Source organism: Adiantum capillus-veneris, chromosome 3 (assembly GCF_014529385.1).
Source record: "Adiantum capillus-veneris isolate H3 chromosome 3, ASM1452938v2, whole genome shotgun sequence".
In the NCBI taxonomy this organism is placed as follows: Eukaryota; Viridiplantae; Streptophyta; class Polypodiopsida; order Polypodiales; family Pteridaceae; genus Adiantum; species Adiantum capillus-veneris.
Genome location: NC_140933.1, coordinates 15,018,546 through 15,041,948, shown reverse-complemented (window position 1 = coordinate 15,041,948; position 23,403 = coordinate 15,018,546). Strand labels below are relative to the sequence as shown.

The 23,403-nt window shown below is 45.1% G+C and overlaps 1 protein-coding gene across 3 annotated transcripts; it reads right to left on the bottom strand.

Moving 5' to 3' along the window:
* Positions 1 to 1,574: 1,574 nt before the first annotated feature.
* Positions 1,575 to 21,989, bottom strand: LOC147460536 (plant UBX domain-containing protein 8-like). 3 transcript variants are annotated; one of them, XM_086507913.1, is made up of 8 exons: positions 21,858 to 21,989; positions 21,671 to 21,760; positions 5,820 to 5,881; positions 4,862 to 5,459; positions 4,701 to 4,784; positions 3,078 to 3,221; positions 2,939 to 2,995; positions 1,575 to 1,931 (listed from the first exon to the last, which is right to left on the bottom strand). In XM_086507913.1, the coding sequence occupies exons 2-8, from the start codon at positions 21,752 to 21,754 to the stop codon at positions 1,824 to 1,826; spliced, it is 1,137 nt and encodes a 378-aa protein (XP_086364039.1). In that variant the 5' UTR covers positions 21,755 to 21,760; positions 21,858 to 21,989; the 3' UTR covers positions 1,575 to 1,823. The 3 variants fall into 3 exon arrangements, with proteins under 3 accessions (XP_086364039.1, XP_086364037.1, XP_086364038.1); XM_086507911.1 differs by lacking the exons at positions 21,671 to 21,760; positions 21,858 to 21,989 and adding an exon at positions 20,868 to 21,011; XM_086507912.1 differs by lacking the exons at positions 2,939 to 2,995; positions 3,078 to 3,221 and having other exon boundaries at positions 21,858 to 21,988.
* Between the last annotated feature and the right edge of the window lie 1,414 nt (positions 21,990 to 23,403).

The following is a 23,403-nucleotide window of genomic DNA, read 5'->3' as shown; positions in this document are numbered from 1 at the left end:
CATGTCACAACTTCACACGGCTTTACATTTCTTGCATTCTATACCTTGATTCCAATCAATGTTAACGCTCGAGAAAGTCTCTTTTATTAAGCGACTGCTGGTCGAGTTTCCTCCTCACAAAGAAGAAAACCGGAGATACTAGCAGAAATTTTGAGATTTGTAGAATTTTTGGATAACTTTCTCACATATTTCATCAGTTTTTCTTCCGTTTACCATGGTTTGCAACTAGCTAGTCTCGATTTTCGATCGGCTCGAGACTAAGCTGAGGCAATCCTTTCCCAAACTCTGATAACAATTTAATTCAACCTAACAATTTTATCACTTTCTTATTGTTTTTGAAAGCCATCGTAATCCTTTCACTTCTTCTTTTTGAATTGCTCTTGCTCAAAGAAAACTTATTTTCTTTTCTTCTAAATACTGAGAAACCTACAACTAAAGAGCTATATTAATTTTACTTGGGATTTCGACTCTAAATTTCTCTCGACTTTAGGGCTTCACGTCTTAAACTCCAAAAATGTAAGCTCCATTTTTTTGTCAATTCAAGTACCGGTTTCCCACACTAGAGAGGATTATTTTGTGGGACTTTCTCTGTCGCCAATGAGGTTAGCATGAAAAGGCACTATTTTGGCCTTTTTTTTTTTTCTTTTTGAATCGCTTAAATGAACTTTTTTTTTTCTGATCTTCTTGATAATTTTTTAAGTAATTAATTACACGATAATTTTTACACTAAATTTCTTTAAATTTCCTAGGTTTCCCATTTTTAACTCCAGGAGATTAAAGCTTCATTTTCTTTTCAATCCAAGGAGTGGTGTCCCGCACCAAGCTTGTTGATAGTGTAAGCGCAGCAGTTTTGATGAACGAATTGAAAGTTACTGAAATCTTTACTTGTTTTGTAGAATAAAAACATTTGAAGGCCAAAAGGAGTCGATTTTGTCGATACCTAAAAATTTCTCAATGGTGATGTCAATACTAGCAGACTTCAATGTTGACTATATTGAAACACTGTAGCTCTAATAGGGCAATGATTGGGCTTTTGCCCCACTAATTTATTCCTTAAACGTGTTGCTCTAAGAGCAATAGTGACCACCAGCCCTTGCCATTTTGTAAACTCGCAAACTTTTGTAATTATTGCAGGCTAAACATGAGAGCACATAAGGCACTCGTGTGTGTGCCGTACGGGTTCAATGGCGACAACAAGTGCAGAATGAAGTTTTCGATCTTACTGAGGATGGCAATGGCAGAGATCCCCAAAAGGATTTGATCATTAATGACCCGCCAGTTACAGTTATGCAATTCAGACTCCTGTTGGCAATCCACAATAATGGTAATGCTGAAAATAGCCACTTGGTGCAGCTTGTGTGAGGCAACAAGCCTTGGGTATATGAAGTGCTTATCATAGTGAGACTGCTCAAGCTAGCCAGAGTGCTGTAATCTCATGCGATGCTGCCTGTTGCATTTTTAAACGCCACATACAACAGCACAATCTTAGACTATTGGCTTAAACAGCATATGTGCACACAGTTGATGTCACAAAATTGACAGTTAGCTTCAGCACATAAGCCACCAAGATGAGATACAACCAAAAGCGGTGGGCACAATTGGTATACAATACACTAGGTGATGCGAAACCATAGTAATCATACGAGTGTGTATAGCTGTGCGTAAAATATTACCTTCTTCGTCTATGAGACGTACTTCAGAGTGAATAGGGAATATACAAGCCTTAACAACAGGCTACTGCACTCAACTTGAAAAATATACATACATACAAGCATAAACTGAGGTTACTCCGAAAAAAGCCCCCCATCAAACCCCTCTCCTGCCTAAATGCCTTCCAAAATCAGAGTTTCATATTTACTATTTAGTCCTAATTCCTGGAATGAGATCGCACGTTCAGCATCAGTGAATACCCTCCTTGGATATGGTCTTACCTGTGAAATTCATAGACGTCAACCTCAGTTGCTTTTAACATTAACACAAAATTTAATCGTTTGGACAACCATTATTTTTAGATGCTTAAGTCTTTGAACTGCAATGAAGGTACAAAAACTCTATACCTCACTCACTTGCATGGCTTTTACTGAAGTTTAAACTTGAGGGGAAATACTTTATGCACCAGTGCTCCAAAATATATATATATATATATCTTGGCCATGTTTTTTAAAGGAAAACTAGTTAGACAACCAGGATTTATGCCAAAATCTAGAGTATTCTCCGGGATTTCTGACAAAAATGCCCAATATTTTACCTTGAAAATCAAGGTCAACCGAGATTATTTTAACCAGGAAAGTTACACTACAAACCGGCATATGCAAGCGCTGGTATACAACCCCCCTTGTCTTCAGACTTAGAGATCCTTGGCTCAAACAATCTAATTCAGCCACTGGCCACAAAATGCTAACCATGTGGGTCAAGGATCTATTTGAGCCTCTCAGGCCTGATCTCATTGGATTACTTCTAGGTAGCCAACAGCATGAGGGCCAAACTTGTAGGCTTATAGATCCATGCCTTAGTTTACCATCATCTCGCCTGCGCTTTCTATGACTCGATCAGCTGTAAACAGTGGAAACTGTTTGACACTGTGTTCATGCTTGAGTGCCTTACTTCGCACACTATTCAGACATGAACAAATCCTCAAGTAGTTTTCTATGCAAGTGTGAGAACCACACAGCAGCTTTAAAGGGTTCCCCCAAAGCCTCACCACTGAATGGACCAGCTTAAGAGACATGCATAGAAATGTCATCTTGTGCTTGCAACTAGCTTGTACACTGAAGAGCACTTCAGTTGAAGCAAAAGCTTTCGGTAGTCACTTTCGTAACAACATGATAGAGGTAGATATCTAAAGAATACGATGGTTTCGATCGGTCGAGCCATTTGCACTCACTTCTAATCTACCAACAAGACTGCATAGAAATGCAAAGAAGCTCGAAAGCCTTACCAATTTGTACAAACCAGCAAGGGGCCCATAACTGACATCTATGAAGTCAATCAAGCACTGCAAAGTCCAAAAAGGATTAACCAGCGCACCTTGTTGCCCTGAGAAAAACTTTGCAGACCTAATGTTTCTATAGCTGTACCTGCAAGGGTTGTGATTTAAGAAAGCGCCTTCCTTGTCGAGTTCCATCAAGTAAGCGTAGCATGATTGTTACTGCATTCTCATTGTCCATATCTGGCTCTTCAGAAAGGGCAGCTCGCTTCGCAGCTTCTTGTTTCTCTAGCTCCTGTAGACAAAATAGACAAACAAAGACAAAATAGACAGACTATACATCAACAGAACCACCAATGAAAGTTTCCATGTAACGGAATTCTTTTAGTATGATTGTAGACAAAGTGCTCAAATGTGAAATCATGGCGTATATAACACAAATAACCTCAAAGACCACTTGACCAAACCTCAAAGATGACTCTCCAACAATGTCTACCGGAGAGAGAACTTGCCCAAGGTAACTCTCAAGTCTCTCAGATGAAGCACCTCCAAAGCTGATGTAAATAGATATAGACCCAAAGACGGAAACATCCATTGATGTCCAACACCTCCACAATCCGTCGGTCATTCCTCTAGCTTTTCTACAAAATCTGGGGTTGCCCCCAACAAAGGCTTGGTTGTTCCTCTAGCTTCTCTAGATACTCTGGGGTTACCCCCAAGATAGGCATCATTGTACAGACGGAGGCTTCACGATGAGCCTTGGTAAAGCCAAGGTTATGATCTTCCACACGTCAGCGCAGGTATAGAGTCCAGCGGTCTTCACCTTTGAACAAGCAGAGGCCTAACTCATCTGAATCTCTGGGGGACCACTTTTATTAGCAAGGCTGGGAGGTTCTCTACACTACAGGCCTATCAGGATCGACGCTTCATTGGCTTTACTTGAGAGGCAGTGTAACAGGTACATTTCTGGAGTCACACACAGCATGCTTGCCCTTTGACACCTTGGTGGCACCAGCACAGATGTATGCAGCCCCACCACAATTATCGACAGTAAATAATCCTCCCCACTGTGAAGAGAGGAACTACTATCAATGCAAGTGTGTGCCTTACACACCCCGCATGAGCTTCATCTTGGAATTGACACTACAACAATCTACCTCATTCCCCATGGCATTGCCATTCCGCTCTGCTAGATTTATAGATGCCTACATTCCTTACCTCTTGCTGCAACCCTGTTATTCTATTCAAAATTGCTGGAGTTGAGGACTATTTTAGGGCCTGACCTGGTCTTCTCCTTAGTGAAGGTTCTTCTTCCAACTCCTTAGAAGTTTCCAGTTCTCAAGGTAACATCTATATAACTGGCTGCTTTGTTAGGTGTCTTAATCTGTGATGGTAGGATTCCCCAAGTTTTGGTGTCCCTACTAAACTGTCCCTTGCTAGGGGCGAGGGCCAGCCCTTCCAACAAACAGGACCACATTACCAAACTCAACCACCATCTTGAAACAGTCACTGGGATGGGGGAACCATAAGAACCCCCTTACAACCCAAGCTTTAAAACTTGAACACTTCAATCTTCAAAAAAGTAGTGGCATCATGATACCTTATTAAAACTCAATGTCATCTCACATATTTGCTAGCTCTGAAAACCATGAAAAACCATTTCCTTCACGCAAAGCCTTATCTTATTCTGCAGTCTGCTATGCATTATATTTAAATATCAACTGACCGAGTCAACATCAGAGTTTCTGTAAGAAAGGAAGAGGTGCATTCGAACCTTTAGCGAAAGCGAAACAGCTCGCACAAAATCATCGTCCTCAGCATCTGATCGACTTCCATGCATTCCCACACCATTTGAACTCTTTAGAAATGACAACATGACTGAGTACTCACGTAACAGCATTTCTCCAATTACATTTTTCAAGACAGATGAATTACCTCAGAGGGACCCTTTCCTGTCATCTCCTTTTGTGAAGCTTCAAGAGCTGTTCTTAGCATTTCCTCCTCAACATGATCATATTCATCAATTGTCGCTCCATCCGTAACCTCAGCAACCAAGGGGCCATCGGCATTTCTCTGTATCGTGCTGAAATCACTATCCATCATGCTGCCAACAGACCTTGGCCTGCCCTCATCTCTCCCGAATGTCCTAGACAAGGGCCTTGATGAAACATTCTCATCATTAGATACAATATGAGGGTGGAGTTCTGATGGTGGCCATGTTTCATCTGTTGCTGGAATTTCCTCTATAATGAGACCTGCATTGGACCGAATTCTTGGCTCCTCATCTTTCCAATCGATTGGAATCTCTCGTATATCCCGTGGTTGAGTAACATATGAAGAGGTTCCCATGTAAGGAAAATGAGATGACCTAATCCTTTCAAATTCAAAACCCCTAATGCTTGGCAACCCACTTGACCAGGTCGGCCCTGAGGGTGCCATAAAAAACGGCTGAGCAGCAATCTGATGACTAGGTGGAGGGTCATTCTCATTCATCCAATCTGACAAGTGAGTCTCTTCAATGCGAACTGGAGCACTGTAAAATATGTGAATGTTAGATTCAAAAACTATTACTCCAGGCTGAGCAAATTACAAGTATTTCCATGTTTTAATGATCCAGAAAGTTTTCCTCGATTGTTAACTGCTGATAATGCCCTTCACAGCCAGCAGCAACAGTGACTGAAATGTGTGCTTTATTTTACAAGCTGGACCATCTCAAATAAAGAATCTGATGTATAAAGGACTCTTACTAAATTTTGGCACCCAACATTGACTAGCTCATAATACTAAAAGCTCAGTTGATGCCTATCATAAATAGAAAGATTAAAAGCTAGGTAACAGTAAGCAAAAACATCCAACAAAAGATCTCGCACAAAGTGAGGAATGGGTCACTTACACAGAACCCTCCCTCTCGCTCAAATAGCTGTCAACCGCAGCATTTATATCTCCTCTAAATGCCTGCAGAAAACATATAGCAGACAGATTATCGTGATTGAAATACACACATGAAGAAATCCCTCTAGTGAAAAATAGGTCTGCTTCACAAGTATGGCCAATAGCCACGACCATAGGAATGTTTCTTTTATAGAGTTTGCAGACTCTATTAAGTTTTTTTTTTTAATCTCAGATTAAAATTTGGTAAAAAATCCTTTTGAACAACAAGTAAACATATTATCTGGAAATCAAAAAGTCCTCTTGAATAACAAGTATACATATTATCTAGAAAAGAATAATTATAATGTTTAAGGTGTTAGATTTGTGGATAAAGTAAGGGCATGGAGAAACACAAAGGTAATGAAAGATTAAAAATGTCATACTCTAGTTTGTATTATCAAACATTCGTAAAGTACAAGTCCTCTCAATAGTTATTATATATGAAGTATACAAGAGTCATAAACCTTAAAGGGAGAAGATGTCATATCAAACCAGAGAGTCCTGGGGGGGAACACCAATGCAATTAAAAACACCCTAGTGAAGCCCGCGAGGTTAAAAAGTAACACTACCACTCAAGAATGTCTCTGATTCCCCCTTGTAGTGGCACTGTGAACATGTTGAACATGTAGACATCTGCATGTTGCTGATCTTTCTACGAAGGTGTTCAACAAGTCTAGTGCAATTAACCTATCTTTCATCATGAATGCGTCTCTATTCTATTCACCCTAGCCCATCAATTGGTGCATTCATGAGGGCGGTCAGCCGGTTGCCAAGTCATCTATCAGTTGGACCATCATCAATGTTACATTCAATGCATGAGCATCAAGCATGCTTCCCTTGTATCTTAAGTTTGCACCGTGCAAAAGCAAATGCCATTCCAATAACAAGGTAAACACTAGTATTTTAAAACGTGTGGTATCACAATAAAAATAAAAAAAAATTTAAACAGTGTAGCAATGAACTACTTAGATTATAATATATTCCAAAAGCATAAAAAATAATGTTGGACACAATACTCAATGCCCCTCTTTAAAGAGAGAGGTACACAAATGTCAACACCCTCTCACAAAAGCAGGAAGTGAATGATGGTGTATGGCTCACGATGAGTGATCAGTGGGTGCTCAAGGTTCCTTTTACTAACGGGAAGGGAGAGCCTTCCTTGACTTAATGAGAGAATGTGCAATGACCAAAACACAAAAGCGGTATGCAAACTATGAATGAGAGTACTAGAGAGAGAGAGAGAGAGAGAGGAGACAACACCAAATGAGGTCCCAAACCCCCCTCCAAGGGCCCCCCTCTCTGTAACCGGCCCGTAGGGCGGTAGGCGTTGGCTTTCACCCGAAATTCTTTACTTTATACACACACACAGAGCACTTTGCAAAGAGAACCTGTAATGGGAATTAACACTTCAACTCACACACGGCTCGGAAGCTAGAATGCTCCGAGCAGACACCGACAACCTGTAGGCCCCAAAATTGGCGCCCCTTTCGGTATTTCTTTATTCTTTAGGAGGGTAAATTACAAGGTAAGGTCCTAAGAATCCTTCACGTGTATCCACCTAGATACCATTTGATTTGGCCAAATTTCGGCAGCATAACAGCCCCAAAACTTGCGCGAAACCAATTCCCCTGCTGGAACTCGCTTGCACTGTCGTATACCCTCTGATTCTTGTCCAAAAACAGTAAATTCAGCACGCTGTATTTACTGGTTTTTGCCCTGTTTTCAGCCCCAAACAGTCCCCTAACTGTCCTTTGCCAGTGGGGCACGATTCCCAATGATCCTCGCGTCCGTATGGCTGAAAAACAGTCAAATTACAGCGCATACACAGCGCTGATTTTGCACCTGTACGGTGAGGTTATGACCCTCACCAGTGCCTGCTTTGGAGCAGCAGTTAGCTACCCCTGTTCCTGCTCAAGGAGGCTCTTGCCTCAGCACAAAAGCATGAACCCACACAACTGTACATCAGTCAAATGAGTAGCCCTCTTGTGGGGCATCACATAACTGCACGTAGGGGAGAAAGAGAGCAGTATGTAGCGTGCGGGGCATCACTCCCGTCACCATACTGTGCATAGAGGGCAAGGTAAGCATTCCATAGCTTCTGTACCTGTTGCAATCCGCCTGTGGCTGAAAATGGCGCCCCCTTTGTTGATATGCAGCTCGTTTTTGCCTCCCAGAGTGGCAGAATCGCTCACAAGCTGACACGTCGCCCAGTTTCCGAGTTTGGGCTTTCCCTGCTAAAAATATCTCAACTGGTGCGTCAGTTGACTTCGCGGCAGAGTTGTAAAGTGTTCCCCTAGTCATACCGAAGGTAATGACGCGAACACATTTCGTGGCCCAAAATAGCAGTTCCCTAAATTTTAGGAGATGCTTCCGTTGGGCTCCCACTGGTCTTCTGACCATCTATCCTCATTGGGACCGCATCCAAAAATGCAATGTGGCCCAACTGTCACATACTTTTTGTTGGAAGTCCCACCTTGACTTTACGCCTTAATTGAGTTCACTTCCTAGCATCCACCAACTTGCTAAGTGCGACGGGGGGACCTATATGATCTTGCTCTGAGCCTAGACATCCTCTTACCATACGAATTCCAGTGCCGACCACTTCCCGTCTGCGGGTGAATCTACCGTTCACATTGGCCATACAATGTCCGACCGTTTGCTACTTCAAAAAGAGGGTCTCAAAATAAATAAAATAAACCCCATTGGAAAGAAACCAACAACCAAGGTTAGCAGTTGCCACATCTCTGTGACATGGTTAATAACTGTCACGTCCTCGTGACACTCTCTATTGCTAGAGAGGTATTTGCTTTAGATTGCACAAAGTCTGGTACGATGCTTCTAGATGTTGTGGTACTTGATGACGACAATGCCGACGATGATGAAGACGACGACGTCAAGGCTGAAAACTGAAAACGCTACATGTTCTGTTGTGGATCTGCTACTGTGGCAGTTCTACGGGACTGATCTGCAACCACCAATGCGAGCAAGGGCTGAATTGCAAAAACGCTAGCTGATCTGGGCTGAATCTGCAAAACGCTGGCTGGTGTTTTCTGAAAGTGAAAACGCTAGGCTGATCTGGGCGGCGAGGATCTGCAACCGGATGGTGCGGGTACTTGCGAGGTTTAGGGCTGATCTGAAAACGCTGCTGTGCAAGGCTGAAAACGCTGTTGCTGGTCTGCAAAAACGCTAGGCTGAACTGCTTGAGAAAATGCTGGGAGGGCCTGTGCACCTGATTGACTGTGCTCTCCTTCTGTCTTCTGCTTTTCTCTGGCGCCCAATGCCTCCTTAAATACTTGCCAAATGCTGGGTCGAGCAAGCATACCGATGGCTCCACGATTTTAATTGACAAAATAATAAAGTCACTTATTGAGAAAATGACATAATAAGCGGTGGAGCACATGCTGTCGCGACACTGGGTTCATGCGGTGGAAAATTGTCACGAGGACGTGGCAACTGCTAACCTTAGTTGTTGGTTTCTTTCCGATGATTTTTGTTTAATTTTCGAGACCCTCTTTTTGAAGTTGCAAATGGTCGGACATTGTATGGCCAATGTGAACGGTAGTTTCACCCGCAGACGGGAAGTTGGTCGGCACTGGAATTCGTAAAGTAAGAGGATGTCTAGGCTCACAGCAAGATCGTGTAGGTCCCCCCGTCGCACTTAGCAAGTTGGTGGAAGTGAACTCAATAAAGGCATAAAGTCAAGGTGGGATCACCAACAGAAAGTATCCGACAGTTGGGCCATATTGCACTTTTGGATGCGGTCCCAGTGAGGATAGATGGTCAGAAGACCAGCGGGAGCCCGACGGAAGCATCTCCTAAAAATTAGGGAATTGCTATTTTGGGCCGTGAAATGTGTTCGCGTCATTACCTTCGATATGACCAAGGGAACATTTTATTACTTTGCTGCAAAGTCAACTGATGCACCAGTTGAGAGATTTTTAAGCAAGAAGCCCAATGCGGGGAAATTGCATGTATGAGTACCAAGTGGCACTTTTTGGTCAATTTACCAAGTCTGGGAGAACATAACCCGTAACTGGCTTTTGGGAGGGCGGGATGGGGCGACAGAGGTAGAGAGGCAAGGTGGAGAGGCGACGGGAGCAGAAGGCGGGGGAGAGGATGAGGAAGAGGGGGGGAACTCTGGGGGGGGAGCGGCTGTCGAGGGTGAAGCGGAGGCGGGGGCTGGCGCAGGGATCTCCTCCTGCTCAAGAGGACCAAAGCGGTTCCACGGGGAACCCACTGCTGCTGAGTAGGAGCCTGAGGGCCACTCTGAGTACCAAGCTGACGCTGTGGCCCCTGGCGTCGTCAGCCATGGGCCTGCTACCACCCCTCCTCCGCTGGAGCCCCAGGCTCGGAGGGTGGCTCTGTATGTGTGCGATGTGCCGCTGACTGTGGTGGCTGCGGGCCAACCCTATCAGGCTGGGGCTGAGGCTATGGTGCAGGTCGCGGCCTCCTCCGTGGACATGCCTTCGCTAGATGGCCCATCTGTCGGCAAATGAAGCACTGGTTCGGGAGGCCCGAGTACTCCACACTCTGTCTAAACCAACCCCCACTCACCCGAGGCAGAAGGATAACCTTCGGGAGCGTGTGGGTATCTCTAACCAAAACTCGAACTGAGAGGATGTCTGCCGCCTTGGCAGCTACTGATGCGGCCGTACAAGGTGTCTCCAGGACAGTCCCAATGACGGAACTGATCCTGGAAAGAAGTCGTAAGTACTCCCTCCCTAAACCCGGAAAGCAGACTGAGATGGGGATGTCTGCCTCCTCTACTAGAACATCCGAAGCCGGGTCAAAACCATGTCGCCACTGTCCAAAGTGGGCGCGTGATGCTCGGATGGCCAATGGACTCATAGCTATGACCTTGGACGCCATCTCGGAGGACTCAAACTCGATCTGATAGTAACCCCGTCCGAGAATCTGGACATCCAAGATCTTGCCCACCTCTGCGAGAAGGCGGGCCTGGAGAAGGTCTCGCAGCTCTCCTCTGCTAGGTCGGGTGCCGAGAATCTTGCAGATGACCGAAGTCGCCTGCAAGCGCTCTACCTCTGCGGCTAGGCTCGCTTGCTCTGCTTGTGAAAGAGCAAGTCGAATGGTGGGCTCAGCGGGGTCAGACGAGGGGGGCTTCAGGCGAGTCCCTCTGTGACGGAGCTGGAGCCTCCATCTATGTCTATTGCTGTCTCGGAGAAGTGGATATAAAGATAACGCTGCAAACGACCTTGACGAGCACTGTCCAAGGAGGAGTACTGCCAATGCCAGCTGAAGGATACCTTCGGGAAGAAAGGCGAAAAAACAAAGGAGCCCGGGGGGGGGGCGCAATGCGGATTGGGCAGGGATATGGCGGCGGGCGGGGCAAGGAGGGACAGCGCGCTGGAGGGGCTGCGGGCTGGGGTTGGGCGCGGCAGCAGGCGGGGGGGTTGGGGGGGGGGGGGGGGGGGGTGGACAGCGCACGGGCGGACAGGGGGGGAGGGCTGCGCAGGAAGGCACGCAAGGCAGGCTGCGAAGGGGGCGGGCAGGATAGGCTGCGCAAGGGGGGCACGGGTGGAGGTACAACGCAGGGGCAGGGAGAAGGAATGGCGAGGAAGGGGGAGGGGGGGGGGAGCGAGCGGCAGCAGTAGCGAGCAGCTTCTTCGTCAATTGGGAATTGATTCCCTTGGCGTTTTCAGCTTGCATCCTCGCCAACAAGACCTCCACAACCTGGCGTTTTCAGCCATGATCGCCAGCAACAGACCCAGCAAAGCCAGTGTTTTCTACTAACGCTAGAAGAGCATCAGCATTTTTGGTTTCCAGCCCATTCCGCCCCAGAACAGCAGCGTTTTCAACCTTCTTGGACAGCAGACAATTCAGCCCTTGAAGCATTGCAGAAGACCCCCATTTTCAGCCCTCGAAAACGCAGCCAAAACAGTCATTTTCAGCCACCGAAACAGCCCCGAAATTCAGCAGATAGAAAAACACAGATTTCAGCCCTAAAGTCGTCGTCGTCATCGGCATAGTCCCAAGTTGCATCAGTCCATTGCATCGTCATTGTACCACTTTGTGCAATCAATAAGTAGACCACTCTCGCCGACGAGAGTGGGGCCTTCGGAGGAGGGTTTTACGTCGTCTCTGGTGTCATATCTCTCTTCTCTCTCTATCTCTCAGTCTCATACACTTGCACGCACAGTGTCCATTCACTTTGTTTGTGATCATAGCATTTTCCATTAAGAACGGAAGGCTCTCCCTTCCAGAAGAACTAAAAGGAACCTTGAGCACAGTTCGGAGCACTCATCTTGAGCAAAGCGCAAACAATCATTCCGTTGCTGTAAGGTGCAGCGGAATGAATGTTGTATTTTTTCAAGATTAGTGATCTTTACTGCTCAAGGTTCCTTTTAGTTCTTAGGGAAGGAGAGAGCCTTCCGTCTTTATGGAGAGTGCTAATGATCACGAACAAAGTGAGTGGATATTGTGCGTGCAAGTGAATGAGACTGAGAGGAGAGAAAAGAGAGATGACACCCGAGAGGTTGTAAAACCCTCCTCCGAAGGCCCCACTCTCGTCGGCGAGAGTGGTCTACTTTGATTGCACAAAGGTGTACAATGCATATGCAATGGACTGATGCAATGGGACTATGCCGATGACGACGACGACTTGATGGCTGAAATCTGAGATATTCTAACTGCTGAATTTCGGGACTGTTTCGGTGGCTGAAAATGACTGTTTTGGCTGCGTTTTTATGGCTGAAAATGGGGGAACATCTACAACCAACTTGGGGCTGATCTGCTACTATGTCATAGGCTGAAAATTGTGTGGATCTGCTGCGGTAAGGGCTGAGAATCAAAAACATTGATGGGTCTTGCTGCTAGCTAAAAACACTAGGCTGATCTGCATCTGCAATCCAAAAACGCTGATGCTTGCAAAAACGCTGAGATGGCTGATATCTGTTGTACAAAACGCTGGCTCTTCTGCTCTGCTAGCGACCAAAACGCTGATGGCAGGGGCTGTTGCAGATGGGTAAAAACGTTAGGGGAAGTGGATGGCCTAGGGCTGAAAATGCTAGGGGTGCTGAGAGGGGGGTACTGCTGAGAAGTTGCCTGTTGAGCGGGAAGCTCCTGCTGCCTCTTCTGCCAGAAAGTGCTAACATGGGTTTTCTTATATATTAACTTAGCAAAATTGCCCTACCTACTTTTGTTGGAAAGTCACTTAAAAATAATAAGTGAAAATAACCAAAAATAGGAAAATAGGCTAAATGCACTGGAAAATTCCCCTGACTGAATCTGTTGGATTCTGAAGGGAATACCGATGATCATGCTGTGTGCAACCGGAGGATATGCATCTATGCTAAGTGACTGGGCATGCACGGTCTACGAATAGACTCACAAAAGTGTCAGATCACTGCTAATCTAAACTAACCGGACTGACTGAACCCTGCTGTGGTGTAGCTTGTCCACGGACACATAGGGTTGGGATGTGTCACGTGACAATTGCACCTAACACAAAGGATCTTCACAGCGCACACTCCTCAGTTTGGCTTCCCTTCTTCATACAGGATGATTACGATGCAGAGAACTTGGTCTGACCACACCTCTTCTCAGAGGCCCTTCACAGCGCAGATTGTTGAAACTGGCTTTCCCCTCATCTTGGATTACCCTGATGAGTACGCGGCGGTGTGTGCAAGTGATAGAGCACGCGAGGAAGTGCAGTGTGTGTGCAGAGAGAGGTGGCGAAAGCCAACAGGAGAGATGGCGCTAGCAGAACAACGGGGGAGAGAGAGAGAGAGAGAGAGAGAGAGGGCACGCTATTCGATAGATAGGGGAATGAGTTAGTGAGTTAAAAACTCACATTCCCTTTATTAATTTGTATAGGACCAATTTAGAGTTAGTGGCCAACATTGAAATTGGCCAAAGGTTAGTAACCTTTAAAATATACATTAAAGGGGGCCATTTGGGCCTTTAACCCAACAACCTCCCACTTAAAGGCATAAATGGCGCCTTTAAGCTACGTGACTCCCACCATATGTATACATAGATGATGTTGTGCTTTGGATAAGCACTTAGTGAGAGCATCTGCTGGATTTTGTGATGTATGTACTATGGACCTTAACCAATGTAATAAGGCCATCTTCAAGCACTTCTCGTATGAAGTGATACCGCACATCAATATGCTTTGTGCGTGCATGAAACATGGCGTTCTTTGCCAGACATATGGCACTCTGGCTATCACAACCAAGCATAGGTGCCTTGGCAGGCAAACCAAACTCACTGCATAGGCGTGCTAACCAAATAGCTTCTTTAGAAGCCTCAGTGGCTGAAATATATTCAGCCTCTGTAGTAGACAATGCAACGATCTTTTACAATCTACTGCAAGAGTAAATACATAGCCACTTGTGGATTTCCGTGTATCCACATCACCAGCCATGTCAGAGTCACAAAATCCCTTCAACTCCATTGGTCCTTTACCATAGCAGAGGCATTTGTTTTTAGTCCCTTTCAAGTATCTCATAATGGACTTCACTGCATCCCAATGCAACCTGCCTGGATTAGCCATAAATCGGCTCACAACTCCCACTGCATGGGCTATGTCAAGCCTAGTAGCAACCATAGCATACATAAGTGAACCACAAGCTGAAGCATAAGGCACACTTTGCATGTCATTGGCTTCTTCCTTTGACTTGGGACAATCATCCTTGGAGATCTTGACATATGGTTGTAATGGCACACCAAGAGGCTTTGCTTCAACCATGTTAAATCTGTCCAACACCTTTTCAATGTACTTTTCTTGCGACAAATACAATAGGCGCTTGTCTCTTTGCCTTGTAACACGCACTCCAAGTATATGTTCAGCTACCCCAAGGTCTTTCATTGAAAATGCAGATTTAAGTTTCCCTTTAAGAGCATCAACAGTGCTTCTTTTCTTTGCAGCTATCAACATATCATCAACATAGAGCACAAGAATGATAGGGCTGCCATCCTCATCATGTTTGGTATACAAACAATGGTCTGCATGGCTTCTTTTGTAACCATGTTTAAGCATGAAGCGATCAAACTTCTTGTACCACTGTCTACATGATTGTTCCAGCCCATACAAGCTTCTATTGAGCATACATACCATATGTTCCTTGCCAGGAATAACAAAACCCTCGGGTTGCTTCATGTAAAGCTCTTCTTCCACATCACCATGCAAGAAAGCGGTATGTATATCCATTTGGTCCATTTCCAAATCAAGAGCAGCCACTATGGCAAACAATACACGCAAAGTGGTCATCTTCACAACAGGAGAGAACACTTCCTGAAAGTCTATGCCCTTGGTTTGAACATATCCCTTTGCGACTAGCCTTGCCTTATACTTGGGTTTTGCATCGACAGTCTTGATTTTATACACCCATTTGTTAGGAATAGCCTTCCTTCCTTTGGGCAATTCAACCAAATCCCAAGTATGATTAGCATGCGAAGCTTTAATCTCTTCCTGCATAGCAAGCTCCCACTTGTAGCTGTGCTCACATGTCTTTGCCTCTTTATACGTAAGAGGTTCTCCCTCATCTGTCAACATAATGTAATGCAAAGGGGTCATATCTATGCACAGGCCGTCTTTGACGAGTAGACTGCCTCACCCAATGATCCACATTATCCGGCAATGGGTTTACATCAGGTGGCATGATAAAATCATCAACAATGGGCTCCTACACATCATTTTCAGCACCATTTTCAGCATTGTTTCTTGGCTGCAAATGCCCTTCAGGAGCCTCAATTTGCTGTCCAACATCATCTGGCTCAAACACCACTGGATCATCTACATTTTCAGGCATACGTGGTGCATCTTGAGGGTCAAAAATAGGCCTAAAGGTGGCTGGTCATGCTGAAATTTGACCCTTTTGTGGTCATGCTTTGAGGCACAATTGTTTTGAAGCAGCCTTGCCTCATTAAAAACAACATCCCGGCTGCGTACAACCCTTTTGAGCTGAAGTAACCAAATCCTGTAACCCATTTCGCCTTCTTCACCATATCCTATGAAGAGGCCTTTAATGGACTTGGCATCTAGTTTACTCCTCAACTCAGGTCTAACATGCACAAAAGCCTCGCAACCGAAAATGCGTAAGTGATCATATAAAGCAGGCTTGCCAGACCAAACCTCTTCAGGGATGTCACCTTTCAAAGACATGTGAGGAGATCGATTGCATATATGCACTGCAGTTTTCAAAGCTTCTCCCCAAAATCCATGAGAGAGATTAGCTGTGGACAGCATGCATCTCACCCTCTCACAAAGTGTCCTATTGAATCTTTCAGCCACACCATTAGAAGAGGGACTGTATGGCACAGTAAGCTCCCTCTTAATGCCCAAATTTTTACAAAACTTGTTAAATTCAGCACTTGTGAACTCCCCCCCATTATCCGTACGCAAGCATTTTAGCTTTCTACCTGTTTGGGTGGTCACAAATGCATGAAATTTCTTAAACGCAGCAAAGGCTTCATCCTTAGATTTAAGCAAATAAACCCAAATTTTCCTAGAATGATCATCAACAAAGGAGACAAAATAGCAAGCACCTCCCATAGACTTAGTAGACATGCTAAGTACATCAGAATGTACAAGATCAAGCACACAAGATTTACGAGAGACACCAAAGCAATAAGAACGCTTTACTTGCTTGCCATATTGACATTCAGTACAAAAGTCAAGCTTTGTGCCTTTAGCATCAAGCTTGTTCAAAGTACAAAGTTTAGAAAGACCCTTTTGGCTCATATAGCCAAGCCTCTTGTGCCACAACTCCATGTGAGTTAATTTCAGCCAATGCAATAAACTTGCCCAACACGGCCTTTCCATGCATGTAGTAAAGTGTCCCTTTCTTTGTGCCCTTTACAATCAGCCTTGAGTCTTTAGTCATTTTCCATGGTCCTCTCTCAAACAAGATGTTGTAACTATGCATATCCATCTGACCAACAGAAAGCAGACTCTTCTTGATTCCCGGCACATATCTAACATCATGCAAGACAAGCTCATTTGTGCCATCTATAGAGAGATGCACAGTGCCAATACCCTTAAGGGAACATGCATGATTGTTTCCAAGGTATACATGGCCACGCTTGCCTGCATCAAAGTAGAGAAACACTCTTTGATAGGAGTCACATGAAATGAAGCACCGGAATCAACAATCCAAGTCTGGGATAATGCATCATTGACAATTAACAAAGCATCAATAAGATCACTCTTGGTGATCTGCATGTCCTGTGAATGAACATTAAGAGAGGCATCAATGTCATAAGCATCATCATCTGACAAAGTGGCACGCAAGATGTCCTCTACATCTGACAGCTCCTCAATCACAACACTAGAAGCCACATTGGCCTTCTCTTTGTCCTTTGAGCTATCCTGTGCATCTGTATTGACTTCCTTCTTCTCTTTCTTTTTGTCTCCGCCATTCTTTTTCCGTTCTAACTCAGCTTTATAGTACCTGCAATCGGGTTTCTTGTGACCTTTCCTACCACACTGATAGCAAGTCACATCACCCTTGCCTTTGCTGGCATTTCCCCTTTCCTTACTCTTACTCTTACTCCTTTGTGCATAAGCATTCTTCTTTTCTGTCCTACCTCTAACCATGTTGACAAAGCTGCCTCCCTCTCCACTTGCTTTCCTCCTGATTTCCTCATTCAAGATAGAACCCCTAACACCATCAAAGGTCAAATTGGGGTTATTGGATAATGAAAACACCAATGTTTCCCATGACTCAGGTAAGGTCATAAACAAGAAGATAGCTTTCAGCTTATCATCAAAAGGAGGCAAGCCTGAATCCTATAATTGCGACAAAGTACCTACGAACAACGACAAGTGCTCTGCAGCGCTCTTGGACTCATCTAGTTGCATGCCAACAAGTTTTCGCATCAAATGCACTTGGTTGACAGGCGTTGTATTTTCATACATTCCCTTTAACTTCTCCCACACATCAAAAGCAGTTATGAGACCTTTCACATCAATGACTGTCTCATCGGTCATGGTCATTTTAATGTATGTAACAGCCTTCCTGTTCACGCTAACCCATGCTTCATCCGTCATATTCTGTGGCTTTACCTGTTCAAGTGCCCCTTCACAATCTTAAGAAATAGGATTCCCTGGATCCTGTCTTTCCAAAGGTCGAAACCTGTTCCATCGAACCTCCTAATCTCGAAGACATTCTTCACATCCGAAGAAGATGAGGCCATAGTTGCACGAATAAGAGGGCTAATACGCTGAATTTTTGGGCAAAATGCACAATATAACCTCACAGAGGTGTACACTACAGCTCCAAACGATCACAGGAGCAATTTGGGGCGATTTGGACACAAAAAACGATTTCTGAAATTTATGCGCAGGAAATTTCAACGAGCGAATTTGTGCTCAAAAACAACAAATTTAGTTGTTTTTAGCCTCACAGAACATACATAAGGCTAATGCACAACCTTTAGAAGCATGTAAGAGAAAAAGCCCCAATTTGTAGCGTCAAATTGCATGAAATTGAGCCACAAATTGTCATACATAGCCAATATTTATCAAACGTGCGTAGATTGCATCAATTTGCACTTTCCCCAATGTAGTCGCATCATAAAAACACTTGCAAAAACCTACGTAAATCTGAAATTTGCTGAAAACACCTGTTTTTCGGCAATTTCAGTGTTTTCGATTAGCGGGGACTAAGCAAAAGTGTTCCCACACCTTAATACATCATTTGCAAAACCTGTATTTTGCTGTCATAACCTGCAATTTGCTGATTTTGACCTAATTTCAACCTGTTTTAGGTCAATTTGACTTGCCGGGAGCTCTCTAGTGTCCGGGGACGAGTCCTTTGGAGATGAAATTGCAAAATCTCGCGTGAAAGTTGACCTCCTTGGCTGAAAATCAGCATTGCAGGTTTGGGAGCAAACCCTAATTGTGCTCTGATACCAGTTGATGAGTGTGCGGCGGTGTGTGCAAGTGATAGAGCACGCGAGGAAGTGCAGTGTGTACAGAGATAGGTGGCAAAAGCCAACAGGAGAGATGGCGCTAGCAGAACAAAGGGAGAGAGAGAGAGAGAGAGGGCACGTTATTCGATAGGTAGGGGAATGAGTTAGTGAGTTAAAAACTCACATTCCCTTTATTAATTTGTATAGGACCAATTTAGAGTTAGTGGCCAAGTTCAATGTGAACTTGGCCAAAGGTTAGTAACCTTTTAAATATACATTAAAGGTGGCCATTTGGGCCTTTAACCCAACATACCCTACCTATTGACAGGACACCATCCGAGGGTGGTCCGTGCGGTCTCTCGATGACTGTTGCAGCTTACAATAGGTTCTACAGCGCAGACTATTTAGTCTTGCTTTCCTCGTTTCGGAGGACGTTTACAGCGCAGATATAGCGACAAGCTTCCAGTCATGCTGATGACGGTTCCTCAGCATGACGGTTCCTCAGCATGACGGTTCCTGGGCTTCCCCATTTTCTCCACACGGTTTTTGACTATAGACACCACAAATCCTATTGGCCAGGACACTTACAGGTCTATTGGCACTTCTTTCACGACAAGGAGCTATTTTCACACTCAGTTCGGGACCTTCACGCAATATCTTCACCCTGTATCGGCAGAGTACAGCAATTTGCTACACTGCTCGTGACAGCACTTTGCCATGGAGATTTCTTGGCGGTCAGGACACCCCAGACTGCTGCTACACTCGCAGAGTTCGCCAGAGTATTGTCCTTCAGTGGACATTGCAGCAGACATCTTCATCATTTGCGTCACATCTTCGGCTTCATGCGGTTTGTTCAGCATCGGGTGTTGAGAGGGAGTGTTAGACTTACACCACTCTGCTACTTCACACTGCACAGGTCTAGGGCATGCATATACGGCTAGTGTGTCTCCGAGCTGGCCACCCTTCGCATATGCATATAGGTTGCACTATCGGGCCGCCCACTTCTGGGCCGGCCGCCTTACCTTTTGTCCAGGCGCCCTACACTAGGTATTTTTTATGCTGGGTCGTGGGGTTTTCTCAAGCATTGCCCTACCTCCCCTTGGGCACCTATATATGGGGCCAAGGGGGTACCCACATATCATTTGTACATTGCCTTTATTTGGCGTTTTCAGTCTATAGTCAATGGGGGGTTGATCGCCCCCTCTCCCACACATCAGCATTTTGGTTGTGTCTACTATTTCTCTCTCCTCTCTCCTCTCTCACGCTTTCGCACACGCGCACTCACAGCCTAGGTATGTTCGTCTCAAGTATCCCTTGCCGCATAATAGTTGTGAATGGCATGGGGAAATGCAGAAAACCAAAACGACAACTTTTGTTCTTCCCTTTGGCAAGCCTTGGTGATGCTTGTGCTTGTGAAAGGTCATTGGGCAAGATGGCTCCATCTATGCTGATATGGGTATCTACAAACAGCACAATATATTGATCTGAGTGAATGGTGAGTGATGGAGCATTCTCTAGCCACACCAAACCACAATAGAGGAGCTCCAAGCAATTGTTGATGCAGGTACTTGAAGGCACAACACACAAGTTCTCAGAAAAATTCACACCAGACGCTCACAAAGCTTCAAATCCTCACAAGCCACAACAAAAGCTTCGGCAGCATTCGAGAGAATAAACCACAGGCTTGTATATGCTAATTGGAGTCACTTTAAATCTGAACATTACAGCATATCGGGACCCACAAGCCTTCTCAAGAGAAATTGAACAGCAGAGAGACAATCTTCCACCAGACAACAACGCATCAAAGCTCAGAGGTGAAAAAAAAGATTGAGACTTGGTGGCACGTTTAGAAAAGCAGCACACCAAATGTTTGATTCACCATCCTCAGCAGAATCACAACCAACTGAGACAAGGGCTTTTTTGGGGAGAGGTTGAAATTACTTCAGTTTACAACCACAAAATAGCTCATTCTTGCCTTCTATATAAGATACAGAAAGCACGTGGAGTGCTCTGTGAGGAGAGACTCTGACTGGGTGGACCTGCAAAGGAGATTATTTAACTTGCATTTACAATTTGTGCTGCCTTCCAAACATGTGTCTCTCAACCACAAACAATGAACACGAACAGAGCTCACCGCCTGAGGCTACACAATGGCGCCATTGAATGCAGCCGCTCGTAACAATATGTGATTCAGCGATCTTGAAAAGGATCTAGACGGCAGCACCTGCCGAGACCTGCATGTGCCACCTCCTCTGCCAGGTGCAGGGCGAAAAGAACTCATTAAACCTTGGAAGGGGCCTTAAGTAAACCTAGACACGTGGCGGTCATCCCGAAAAAAGATTGAACGGCCTCACCATTGCCACAATCTTCCACCAACAACCATATGGCCTTCCGTAGGCCAAAAAGGTAAGGCCATCATGATGTCTACCTATCTCCTTCTCTCTCATCGCCTCTCTCTTCTCTCTATCTCTCTCTCATGACCTTCGCCTCTCTCTATCTTCTCCATAAGGATCAAGAAACCTTCTTCAAGTAAGAAAGAACCAAATAAGTACACAACCAAGCAAGAACCCACATGCTCCTACATGCTCCTGTGGTAACTCTTTCTTATACCACATTGATCTTGTGCCAATTTTTACCGTCAATTGCGCCTGCCACTCTACAGACAGCTAACATGCTATAGGTCCTTTTATTAGCCTTGAAGAGAGTATAGAGAGAGAGAGAGAGAGAGAGAGAGAGAGAGAGAGAGAGAGTGTTTAGCATGCCATGTGTGCAGGATGGATCCTAGGGGGAGCACTAACATGTTATTAATTTATTCATGTGTGGAGATATATGTTGATAATATTGGCTCAGACACACAAGTGGACTCTTCACAAAGCTCAAAATGTGCAGTACAAAACACAAACAGAAAATGTGACTTTGTTGATGAACAACAACAACCTGTAGCTTTTCCCGAGCCTCTGCCTCCGATGCTCCAGTGATGTTTACAAACATAGCCACTTGCCCGCTCTGAAAAGAATCCATAGTGTGCTGGCGACGAGAAAACAACCGGCAGTACAAACAAAGACACGCTTGAGAGATGGCTTCAAAATGCAGAAAATGGCGATCAGGAAAACAACACTTGCACCTGATTGCAAAATGAGGGCTCCGGCAGCGGACGAGAGGAAGAAAGACACTTCGCGTTACTTCTCTCGATCAATTTTGTAATCCTTCCTTGCTCTTGAAGCTTCTCGTGCCATAGGCTCGGCCTCGTCACTAAATGACACCTCCCCAGGGAGGTGGGATCAATGGCCCACAGTAGGCGTCGTGAGGCGGGTGCAATCCGAACCGTCCGATCGACATTTAAACTAGGTGTGAACTAAACGTGAACTCGGAGATATGTGCACCACACCAAATTTGGTGTGAACTCGGTGTGAACTCGACGTGAACTAGGTGTGAACTGGGGAGGGCCTGCACACCACACCAAATTTGGTGTGAACTCAGTGCGAACTCGGTGTGAACTAGGTGTAAACCTGTCCGCGACACCATGATCTATAAGCTTATCCCACACACACCTTTCAACGAGCGCGTGTTAGCTTAGTGGTTAGAGTCAATCCCGTGGGGGAGAGGGTAGTGGGTTCAAGTCCCGGATCCGAGAAAGTGGGAATCTTTTGCATTCTGTAGGAAATCCAACGGTCACGATCAACTGATGATCATGAGCCATTGATCCCACCTCCAAATGGAGGTGTCAATTAGTGGCGAGGCCTCGCCACTAAATGATACCTCCCCAGGGAGGTGGGATCAATGGCCCACAATAGGCGTCGCGAGGCGGGTGCAATCCTGGCCGTCCGATCGACATTTAAACTAGGTGTGAACTAAGCGTGAACTCGGAGATATGTGCACCACACCAAATTTGGTGTGAACTCGGTGTGAACTCGACGTGAACACGGTGTGAACTGGGGAGGGCCTGCACACCACACCAAATTTGGTGTGAACTCAGTCCGAACTAGGTGTAAACTAGGTGTAAACCTGTCCGCGACGCCGTGATCTATAAGCTTATCCCACACACACCTTTCAACGAGCGCGCGTTTAGCTTAGTGGTTAGAGTCAATCCCGTGGGGGAGAGGGTAGTGGGTTCAAGTCCCGGATCCGAGAAAGTGGAAATCTTTTGCATTCCGTAGGAAATCCAACGGTCACGATTAACTGATGATCGTGAGCCATTGATCCCACCTCCAAATGGAGGTGTCAATTAGTGACGAGGATAAGCCTCGTCACTAAGGGCATGGGCTATAGTGTTGAGTATCCTTTTTGCTGCTAACTAAAAATATGGAATTTTTTTTTCTTTTCAAGCAAAATATTTGATTTCTTGGCACTACCTCTTGCAAGTGGTGATATAGGAGTGGTGCCTATCAAATCTTGTACACATTTCTTAGCTTTTCTTTTAGGCTATTTGCTAGGATTAGTAATTAAAATAGATTATTTTTCTCTTTCCTCTCTCATATGCGTTGCCATTCAAAGCAGTCAAGAGCTCTCTCTCTCTCTCTCTCTCTCTCTCTCTCTCTCTCTCTCTCTCTCTCTCTCAGCAAGCAATGCCGCCATCTAGGCGTTAGTATCGGCTTTGTTTATGAAATATGTTCCACTCGTTAAGAAGATATGTGTTTAGAAGCATTGATGAGAATTTCCAACTGATAAAT